We start from the raw sequence: 12030 nt of genomic DNA, 5'->3' as shown, positions 1-12030 counted from the left end.
CAGCTTGCAGGCTTAAGTGGATGCCAGATCTGAATCTCCATCAACTTGGCTAACACCATTCAACCCTGGCTGGTAATTTTCTGAGACCCTACCCCACCAACTTTTGGGCCCACCCACGTTGCTTCCAGTGGCTTTCCCATACAATGGCCTGTCTTGGCTTATGCTATGGACTTTCCTAAAATCTCTCAAGGGTTCACAAACTCCAGACAAGTAGCATCTGGCCTCACTGTGTTCTGTACCTCTTGCTAGGCAGCCCCAAGCCCAGCATTAGTGGCAGCCTGCTTCAGTTTGCTGCTTGGCCTCTCTCACGCACATCCATGCCTGGCACAAGTTGCAGCCATCTTATACAAAGTGGCCCTGGGCAGGGCACAGGCAGTCACTGACCTTGGCCTGCACCAGAGGCTCCAGAACCAGCACACCCAGTGGCCAGCTTCAGACCACACCAGAACACCACCCAACCACCTCCACAAATGACACACTCAAAAGGCAGACTCTGCAGGCACCAGAGTCCTGCTAAAGAGAATCTTGCTTCATAGGGTCAACACCTGCACAACAGTTCCTCTGCTGTAGACATGGCCAGTCCTCACAACCAATCAGTGAGGGTCAGTCCCTCCAATGGATGAGCCAACAGCAATGAAGGCTTAGCTACAACAGGAGAGCACTCTCTACTTACACAGGGGACATACCTGGAGCATCTGGCTCAGGTGACCAGGTAGAATGAGCCACTGGGCCTCATAGGGCACCTACTACATGAGGCTACACTACCAAGGCTGGGAGATGCAGCAACTCTATCATACAAAGAAACACAGGGAGGCAGCCAAAATGAGGAGACAAAGAAACATGTACTAAATGAAAGAACAGAACTTCAGAAAAATAAGTAAACAAAATGGAGACATGCAATCTATCAGATACAGAATCCAAAACACTGGTTATAAGGATGCTCAATGAAATTTGGGAAAGAATAGAGGATCTCAGGACTCCAACAGAAAGGAAACATAAAAATGGAGATAGAAAATATAAAAAGGAATCATTCAGAAGTGAAGAATCCAATAACTGAAATGAAGAATATTTAGAGGTATTCAGCAGTAGATTTAGATGAAGCAGAGGATTGAATCTATGATTTGGAAGACAAGTTAGCAGAAAACTCTGAGTCAGAACAGCAAAAAGAAAAAATAATCCAAAAAAAAATGAAGCTAGTTTAAGGGGCCTCTGGGATGACTTCAAGTGTACTAACGTTTGCATTATAGGGGAACCAGAAGGAAAAGGGAGAGCAAGAAATTGAAAACTGATTTGAAGAAATAATGATGGAAAACTTCCCATAACCTGGTGAAGGATATGGACATACAAACCTAGGAAGGCCAGAAAGTCCTAAACAAAGAAGGAACTCAAAGAGGCCCATACCAAGATACATCATAATTAAAATGTCAAAGGTTAAGTACAAAGAGATTTTTTAAAAGGACCAAGGCAAAATCAGTTAGTTACCTACAAGGGAACTCCCATAAGCCTTTCAGCTGATTTCTCAACAGAAACTTGCATGCTAGAAGGGATTGGCACAGAATATTCAAAGTGGTGAAAAACAAGGATCTACAACCAATACCCAGCAAAGCTATCATTTAGAAGCAAAGGACAGATAAGGAGCTTCCCAGACAGGAAAAAACTAAAGGAGTTCATCTTCAAACCAGTATTATAAGAAATGTTCAAGGGATTTCACTAAAAACAAAAAGAAAAGTACAAATATAAAAAACATGAATAATAAAATGTTCATAACTATAATTACTTTAAATGTAAGTAGATTAAATGCTCCAATAAAAAGATTCAGGGTGGCTGAATGGATAAGAAAACAAGACCCATACATATATTACCTACAAGAGACCCACTTCAGATCAAAAGACACAGACTGAAAGCAAATGAATAGAAAAAAGATATTCTATGCACTGGAAACAACAAAAAAGCTGGGGTAGCAATACTTATATCAGACAAAATAAGACTATAAAAAAAGACTATACCAAGAGACAGAGAGGGACTCAGCAATTCCATGTCCAGGTATTTATCTGAAGAAACTCTAAACACTAATTCAAAAAGTCATATGCATCTCTGTGTTTATTGCAACATTATTTACAGTAGCCAAGATATGGCCATCGATAGATGGATATTTTAAAAAGGTGTGTGTGTGTGTGTGTGTGTGTGTGTGTGTGTGTGTGTGTAGTGGAATATTACTTAGTCACAAAAAAGAATGGAGTCTTGCCATCTGTGACAAGGTGGATAGACCTAGAATTATGTTAAATGAAATGAGTGAGTCAGAGAAAGACATACCATAAGATTTCACTTACATGTGGAATCTGAAAAACAAAATAAATGAACAAAAAAAACATAAAGAGACTCATAGATACAGAGAATATTTTGATGATTTGTCAGATGGGGGACAGTTGGGTGCAAAGGGGAAGGGATTAAGGTGTGCAAATTGCCAGTTAGAAAAACAATCACAAGGATATGAAGTACAACATAGGGACTATGATCAGTAATATTGCAAAAACTATGTATGGTGTCAGATGGGTTCTGGACTTATCGGGATGATCACTTTTTAAGTTATATAAATGTGTAATCACTGTAATTGAAAAATAAAAAAAAATTATTTAAATCCTATAAAAACAAAAAGACAGAAACTAAAAAAAGAATGAGCAAAAGACTGGAACAGGAACTTGACAACTTTACAAAAGAAAAACAGCCAATGAATATTTAAGAGGAAGCTCAGTCTGCGAAATGTAAATTAAAACCACAATGAAATGCCATTTTATTGTGGAATTTGCCCTGTTGACTGTTCTACTCCCAGTATCTTGAATACAGTCTGACACATAGGAGCTTAGAAAATACCTACTGAGAGAGAGTTGTCAAGTTTGTATGTATTTGATAATTAATTTAATACATGTTTGCACTTTATTGTTGGTAGGAAATTATAACTCTCAAGACAAATGAACTGTTCCAGACGATGCAGAGAGCACAGGAGCTGGCACAGAGACTAAAACAAGAACAGAGAATTCGAGAATTGGCTCAAAAGGGACATGACACTTCTAGATTGATTAAAAATCTTGGCAGTAAGCATTTAACTAGAATTTTTATAATATTTTTTGTAGTTGATTTTAAAAAGTTGACTATTTTTAATATCTTTAACACCCCTATGGACTAAATATTTTTAAAGGAATTTTAGACATTGAACTAATAATGTATCTTTGTAATGCATGTGTGGCGGGGGGTGGCCTTAAGAGTACAACTAAATAGTATTACACTTTTCAGTATCTTTTCACAAATATTCTTACTTTTGCTCACAGTAGGTAAAATGAACACTTTTGTACCCATTTTTATGGAGACATCTACTAAGTGATCTCCCTGTATTCAGTAAGGGATAAGAATGCAGGTAGCTTTTTGTAAGAAATGTTAGGTTAGCCCTTCTAAATTTTTTTGCATTGTTGATATTGATTAATTAACAGTCTTGTTCATACTTAGTTGCTGCTACTCATAATTTCTGTTACTATTCTTCAACTATCATTTTATCAGATTTATTTCTCTTGCCATTTGATACAGTACAAGTGGGATTTAATGAATCTAACATTTCATATTCAAGACATGGCTTGGATGAAGTCAGTGGTAAAATAAGTACGTGTATCAGTTCTATGAACTCTCCTAAGAAGGATACTGGTGTGCAAACAGGTATTTGTTTAGAAATTGTTATTTGGTTTAAAATTTACGTAAAATTAAAGTCAGAATTGGAATTAAATTCAGTTATTTAAAGTTTAAAAAATTAAAGGAAATGAAGATTTTCAGTAAGTTAAAAAGTAAAGGAATGTTTTGATTTTTTTAGTTCTCTGTAACAACTTTATTGAAGTATAATTCACATAGTATGAAATTAACCCTTTTTACAATTCAGTGTTGTTTTAGAGTTCAGTTTAACTTTTATATTCAAGTGGTACAACCATCATTACAATGAATTTTTTATCATTCCAAAAAGAAATCCAGTACCCATCAACAGTCATTCTCCATTTCCTCCCTCCTCTCCATTCCTAGGCAACCACTAATCTACTTTCTGTCTCTAGATTTGCCTATTCCAGACATTTCATATAATTGGAATCATACCTAATGTATGGTCTTTTGTGTCTGGACTTTTTTTACTTAGCATAATGTTTTGAAGTTCATCCACATTGTATCGTGTGTTAATACTTCATTTTTATCACTGAATAATATTCATTTTATGGATATCCCACAGTTTAGCCCTTTATCATTTAATGGGCATTTGGGTTACTTCTACTTTTTGGCTATTATGAGTATGTAGTTATGAACATTCATATACAAGCTATTGTTAGAGACATAAATTTTCAGGTATCTTAGAGGAAATGAGTAGCATTGCTAAGCCATATAGTAACTATGTTTAGCACTTAGAGGAACTACCAAACTGTTTCCCAAAGCAGCTGTACCATTTTATATTTTCCACCCACAATGTATGAGATTCCCAATTACTCTTATCCTCATTCACAATTATTCTTCTGGTTGTAAAGTGGTTTCTCATTGTGTTTTTGATTTGCATTTTTCTGTGACTAATGATGTTGAGCATATTTTCACATGCTCATTTAAATTTTTTACATAGGTAATAAGAAGGTGATACCCATATTGGGTACCATGATTATAGGTCTTCATGCTTATGAATTCTTTCAGGCCTCCATTTACCTGTCTGGGAAATCTTCCTTTTTTTTTTTTTTTTTTTTTAAATATCTTCCAGGCAATCTCTTTACTTTTTCAATTTTTTCATTCAAGGTATAGTTGACATGTGACATTAGTTTCAGATGTACAACATCATGATATAATATTTGTATGTATTTCAAAATGATTACCACAAGTAGTCTAGTTAACATTTATCACCATACCGTTACAAAGTTTTTTTCTTTTGATGAGAACTTTTAAGATTTATTATTACCAACTTACAAATACTCAGTACAATATTTTTATTATTATTCTTTTTCAAACCTCACCTGATTTTATTGATTTTAGAGATAGAGAGAGAAAAAAAAAATCCATGTGAGAGAGAAACATCAGTTGGTTGCTTCCTGTATGTTCTCTTACTGCCAATAGAACCCACAACCTAGGTATGTGCCCTGACAGGGGATGAGCCCACAACTTTTTGTTGTATGGGACAGCACTCCAACCAACTGAGCCACCAGGCCAGGGAATACAGTATTATTAATTAATACAGTTGACCCTTGAACAACATGGGTTTGAACTGCACTGGTCCAACCAATTATGTGTGGGTTTTTTTTTTCAATTGACCTGTGTATTTAAGTTGACCCATGCAGTTCAAATTCCTATTGTTCAAGGGTTAGTCCACAGTTGGGAATCTATGAATGTGGAGGGCCAATTGCAGTTACATATAGAGTTTCAGTTATGCAAGAAAATAGTACCCCTAACCTTCACATTGTTCAAGGTCAGGTGTAGTCACCATGTTACTGAAAAAAAAAAAAAAAATACAGTGGAGGTTCAGCTGCCTGCTGAAACAAAAGCCAAACTCGAGGCAGGTGCTGATGCAAAAGCAAAGAGGTTTAATTTGTATGTTGTGCCATCTTGGAGAATGGGGGACTCTCCATCTCATAGCTCATCTCCTCTGAGAAACCTGTTCTTAGCAAGACCAGAACAAAGGGCAATGCCCAGAGTTCCTGCTCCATTTCAAAGTATTGTCCTTTGGAGCCTCCAGGTGGCTGCTAAGTGATCATCCAGGTAGCGTAGCTTGTTCCCAGCTGCTTTCTGGCTTCAGACGCCCTCCAGAAGGCTGCATGTGGAGCCAGTATGGTCATGGCCATAATGCTGCTAGGTCTGTAAGGTCACATGTTCCCAGATGAGAGAGTACATGAACACACTAGTAAACGAGCTTCCATCCTGGAGGCTATGGGCCACACAACTACAGAGGCCACATGGCCCATGGAGAGGACAGACCAGTGCACTGTCCCAAGTGTGGGTCCTGAGCAGCAAGCAGTGAGCAAGAGAGAGAGCATTTCTTTGTTCTCCTGGGACTTACATCCGTGTTGGGTGTGGGATGCACCAGGTGCTTTCTCAGGATGACCAATTAACTCCCTAAACTTTCAGGTGCTGTGGTGAGTTCATCTCCCAACCAATCCCTTGTTTCCCCAGGCTAGACTGACAGGCCTCTTTTATCTAGGACCACACCCTGCTGCCATTCTGACTCATATGGCGCATGTGCCTGCCTTCCCCTGGTTCCACCCCAATCCAGTCCTGGAAGGGTGGGGACAAAGGATTTTCCCTTTATTCAGTTGTATTTCTAGCTTTCAGTGCACTGGGGGCCCTATCCATTCATCTTTCTAGCTCATGGCACTTTCGGGTCCTATCCATTCATTCCTTTAGTCCTTAGCACGCTTGGGCTCCATCTATTCATCCTTCCAACTTTCCCCATGTACTTGGGCCATGTCCATTCATATTTCCAGCTATCAGCACACTCAGTATAAGAACCTTCCCCTGCTGTCATCCCAGCTAGTAGGAGGACTCCCCTGACTGACGCATTCAAGGCTGCCCAGCTTCCTTGCCCATGAGGCCTCAGAGCTCGCTGAGGTGGCTCCGCCATCTCCTAATGCTTTGCTTCAGCTAGACCCAACCACCACTCTCACTTGGGGAGGCAGTGCCCTGCCACTTGAGGTGTCCACCAGGGTTCCTGCCACCTCTGGGCCACGTAGTCAAACAGCTGAAATGCTGCTATCAGCTGAGCCTCTAATCAGCTCTATGCCCTACTCATAGAGGCACCTTGGTTAACTGAGAAGGGGCAGGGCAAGAGTATGGGCTTACCTACCAGTAACAATCATGCTGTACATTATGTCTCCATGTCTTATTTTGTAACTGGTAGTTTGTTTCTTCTGACCCCCTTCACCAATTTCACTCACTTCCCCTTCCGCACCCATCTGTTCTCTGTATCTATGAGCTGTTTTGTTTTGTTTTTTAAGATGCCACATATAAGTGAGAATATATGGTATTTGTCTTTCACTTAGCGTCATGCCCTCAGGGTCCTTCCATGTTGACTCAAATGTCAAATTTTTTTTATGGCTGAATAATATTCCATTGTGTGTATCTCACATTTCTATATACATTCATATATACACATACATACTAAATTTCTTTAGCTGTTCATTTATCCATGGGCACTTAAGTTGCTTCCATGTCTTAGCTATTTAAATAATGCTGCATATGTTCTTTTGCATTAAGTGTTTTGGGTTCCTTCAGAAACATTCCCAGAAGTGGGATTGCTGAGTAAAAGGGCAGGTCCATTTTTAATTTTTTGAGGTATCTCCATACTGCTTTCCATAGTGGCTGTACCAGTCTTTATTCCCACCAGCAGTTCACAAGGTTTCTCTTTTCTTCACATCCTTTTCAACACCTATTTCTTGTCTTTTTGATAATAGATATTCTAACAGGTATATGGTGATATCTCGTGGTGTTTATTTGCACTTCCCTTGTTTTTAGTGATGTTAAATATCTTTTTATGTATCTGTTGGCCATCTGTATGTCATCTTTGGAAAAATGCCAGTTTAGATTTTCTGCCCATTTTTTATTGGATTGTAGGTTTCTTTCTCTGTGTTTTATGAGTTCTTGTAATTTACGATATTTTTCTTCCACTCACTAGGTTCCTGTTCATTTTATTGATAGTTTCCTTTGCTGGCAGAAGCTTTATAGTTTGATGAAGTCCTACTTGTTTACTTTTGTTACTTTTGCTTTTGGTATCAGATCCAAAAACAAGCGCCATGACTGATGTCAAGGAGTTTTACCACCTATGCTGTCCCGGAGTTTTATGGTTTCAGGTCTTATAATTGAGCCTTTAATCAATTTAGATTTAATTTTTGTATATGAGATAAGATACTAGTCCAGTTTTATTTCTTTGTATTTGGCTGGCCGGTTTCCTCAACACCAAATATTGAAGAGACTGGCCTTTCCTCATTGTAAAATCTTGGTTAATTTATTGTAAATCAATTGATTGTGTATGGGTAGGTTTATATCTGGGCTCCCTATTCTGCTTTATTGATCTATGTGTTTGTTTTATGCCAGTACCATACTGTTCGATTACTATTGCTTTATAGTATAGTTTTTTGTTGTTTTTTTAATGAAATGAGTCTTTATTCAGAAGAAGTCACTTAAGCCTATCAAGTCATAGTTTTTTTTAATGTATTTTATTGATTATATTGTTACAATAGTTCCAATTTTCTCCCCTTTACTCCCCTCCACCCAGCATCCCTCTCCCCCAGCAATCCCCCCCCCCAAGTCCATACCCATGGTTCATAAAAAATAACTATCCCTCCCTCTCAGATATTAAGACCCTTTGTAATCTTGTAAAGGACAACGGGCGAAGGTCTCAAGCTCCTCTAGCTGCTTCAAGCTGGACATGGTCGTCGTCCTACCTACCCTTGGGTCCAGAAATCCCAAATAATAGTTGGGGTGTGGAAGGGAGGGTGGCCTTCCCACACGGGGAAGGATCGTGCAGACTCCAGGTCAGTTGGCTGTCTCCGGACAACGGCGTGCTTGGTTTAACAGGCTGGCATCCTTGTTGTGTTCAGGGGGCAACAGATTTGGCGAAAAGGGTTAAAAGACATCATTCAATCCATAACTACTAGATGACAAAAGTCAGGGATTAATTTTTCAATGTTCCACATTAGGAGAAAAAAAAAAAAAAAGAAAGGGCTTCTTTGGAGGAAGGTTTGCTAGGCAAATCTCGCCTGTCCAAAACCCTTTTGCCCATTATACTTAGTTTGGGCTGAGGGAAATATTTTAGGTTTCCCCCCTCTCAGACCTCTGGGCCCTTTCTGTCCAAGCCATTAGGATAGAAAAGAGAAACCAGTTTTAAAGTGAAGCCCACAGACCACCCCATTCTTCACCAACCCAGCCATTTAGTTCAGCCAAACCGTTGAGTCTCAGGAGGCAGCGCTGCAGAGAGGATTAAGTGAGGCTTATGCGTACAGACAATCACTCAGGTAATGCAGTCAGAGGCTTATGCCCTTTGAAAACAAAAAACACATGTTAATTTATGTAACATAACCCACAAACAAGTCTCTAAATCTGTAAGACTGTCTTATTGGGAAGACATCCAGTTGCAAGGCACTTGACATTCTACTTGCCTGTAACTTGAATATCTTTGATGATATCACAGACATGGTTTAATTTTCAAGTGAAACCATATTTTAAATGAGAAGAAACTTTTAAGACGGTTAGTTGCCCTACTTTATAGTCTACTACTGATCATTGGGATTTTCCTTGAATAATGATTTTTCTCCCTAAGATTACGCTCCTTGTCTTTAAAGGGACCACATTAAGTCCATTTTTAATTTATCCTGTTCATTTGCATAAACATAACAAGAGCAGCAAATGATCACTTATGATCTTTAGTTCTACTTTGCTGGAACTTACCCAAGGAACATTTAGGGTGACCCTCAGTCTGCTCTTCAGAGCACAGAAGCTGAGCCACATACCTGGCATTCATCCTTGCCTGTATACACCTGTCCTTTCCAAGTTTTTCTGGTCTTTCATTGTGCCTTAAGGTCCCTTCTAGCCATCTTTCAGGAAAACAACCTTCGTTCCTTCCTTGGAAAGATTGCTGTGGACCGCACAACCAACCATGGTACCAGGCCTTTTATCTCACGAGCTTTTATTACCTTTGAAAGTCATTCTCAGTTCCTAAGGGCTTTTTGGTAACAACCTGAGCCCAAGTACGTCTCCTTTAGGCTTGACATTCCAGTCAAAGACTTGGCAAAAAAAAAAAAAAAAAAAAAGAAAAGGAACCTCTATTAACAACTGGTCTTATTAGTTCTATGCAAAGAAACTTATGTCATTACTTACTTGTTTAGAATGCCAAACTCTGGAGGGATCAAATAGGGAGAAAAATATACAACGTGAAGGAAAATCTTTGTCCTAATATTCACTGAACTGGCATTTCCATTCTTCATATTTTCATTTTTCCCCCACTAAAAAAAATTTTTGTTTGTTTTTCCATTACAGTTGTCTCACATTTTTCCCCCTCTTGCTTCCCTGCACCCTGCCCCTCCCTTCCCCCACATTCAGTCCCCACTCAGTCGCCCATGTCCATGGGTCATTTATACATGTTTTTTGACTTGACCCTTCCCCTTCTTACCCCCTTCTCTCCCTCCCCCCTCCCCCCTTGTTACTGTTAGTCTACTTCTTGTTTACATACCTCTGGTTCAATTTTGCTCATTTGTTTGTGTTGTTCATTAGTTTCCTGTAATAGGTGATAGCATAAGGTATTTTTCTTTTGTTGTCTGGCTTATTTCGCTAAGCATAATTCTCTCTAGTTCCATCCATGTTGTTGCAAATGGTAGAAGTTCCTTCTTTCTTTCTGCTACATAGAACTCCATTGTGTAAATGTACCACAGTTTTTTGATCCACTCATCTACAGATGGGCATTTAGGTTGTTTCCAGCACTTGGCTGTTGTAAATAGTGCTGCTATGAACATTGGAGTGCATGGGTTCTTTTGAATTGGTGTTTCAGGGTTCTTCGGATATAATCCTGGCAATGGAATTGCTGGTTCAAAAGGCAGTTCCATTTTTAGTTTTTTGAGGAAATTCCAAATTGTTTTCCATAGTGGCTGCACCAGTCAGCATTCCCACCAGCAATGCACCAGGGTTCCCATTTCTCCGCATCCTCTCCAGCACAAGTTGTTTGTTGATTTGTTGATGATGGCCATTCTGACTGGTGTGAGATGGTATCTCATTGTGGTTTTTATTTGCATCTCTGATGGCTAGTGATGTTGAGCATTCTTTCATATGTCTATGGGCCCTCTGTATGTCTTCTTTGGAGAAGTGTTTGTTCAGGTCCTTGGCCCATTTTTTTAATTGGGTTGTCTGTCTTCTTGGTGTTGAGTTGTATGAGTTCTTTATATATTTTGGAGATCAGTCCCTTGTCTGAGATGTCATTGGCAAATATATTTTCCCATATGTTTGGTTTCCTTTTCATCTTGCTGATGTTTTCTTTAGCTGAGCAGAAACTTTTTAGTTTGATGTAGTCCCATTTGTTTATTCTTTCCTTTATTTCCCTTGCCTTAGGAGATATATCAGTAAAAACGTTGCTACGTGGGATATCTGAAATTTTCCTGCCTATTTTTTCCTCTAGGACTTTTATGGTATCACAGCTTACATTTAAGTCTTTGATCCATTTTGAGTTTATTCTGGTGTATGCTGTAAGTTGATGGTCTAGTTTCATTTTTTTGCATGTCCATGTCCAGTACTCCCAACACCATTTGTTGAAGAGGCTCTTTTCACTCCATTTGATGTTGTTTCCCCCTTTGTCAAATATTAGTTGACCATATGAACCTGGGTTTAGTTCCGGGCTCTCTATTCTGTTCCATTGACCTTTATGTCTGTTTTTATGCCAGTATCAGACTGTTTTGATTACCGTGGCCTTGTAGTATAGTTTGATATCAGGTATTGTGATTCCTCCTACTGTGTTCTTCCTCAAAATTGCTGTGGCTGTTCGGGCTCTTTTTTGGTTCCATATAAATTTTTGAAGTATTTGTTCTAGGTCTGTGAAATATGTTGCTGGTATTTTAATAGGGATTGCATTGAATCTATAAATTGCTTTGGGTAGTATGGACATTTTAATGATGTTGATTCTTCCCATCCATGAGCATGGTATATGCTTCCATTTATTTGTATCTTCTTTAATTTCTTTCTTCAGTGTTATGTAGTTTTCTGAGTACAGGTCTTTTACTTCCTTGGTTAAGTTTATTCCTAGGTATTTTATTTTTCTTGTTGCTATGGTAAATTGAATTTTTCTTTCAATTTCTGTCTCTTGAGTTTTTATTGTTGGTGTATAAAAATGCCTTCGATTTCTTAATATTGACTTTGTATCCTGCTATTTTGCCGAATTCACTTATTAGGTTGAGTAGTTTTTTTGTGGAGTCTATAGGGTTTTCTATGTACACTTTCATGTCATCTGCAAATAATGACAGTTTTACTTTTTTCCAATTTGGATGCCTTTTATTTCTC

General features: G+C 38.6%; 1 protein-coding gene across 1 annotated transcript in view; it reads left to right on the top strand.

Annotated features, from left to right (window-relative positions):
• CCDC66 (coiled-coil domain containing 66) overlaps nucleotides 1–12030 on the top strand; it is a 77646-nt gene that overhangs the window by 43997 nt on the left and 21619 nt on the right. Inside the window, 2 exon segments of the mRNA XM_090284002.1 lie at nucleotides 2948–3092; nucleotides 3580–3705. Coding sequence (XP_090140128.1) covers nucleotides 2948–3092; nucleotides 3580–3705 — 271 coding nt within the window.

The sequence above is a fragment of the Furipterus horrens genome, unplaced genomic scaffold, assembly GCF_987537825.1.
Source record: "Furipterus horrens unplaced genomic scaffold, mFurHor1.1.pri manual_scaffold_7, whole genome shotgun sequence".
NCBI classification, from domain to species: domain Eukaryota; kingdom Metazoa; phylum Chordata; class Mammalia; order Chiroptera; family Furipteridae; genus Furipterus; species Furipterus horrens.
Note: the sequence above shows the minus strand (reverse complement) of the source record. Positions and strands in the feature narration are given on the sequence as shown.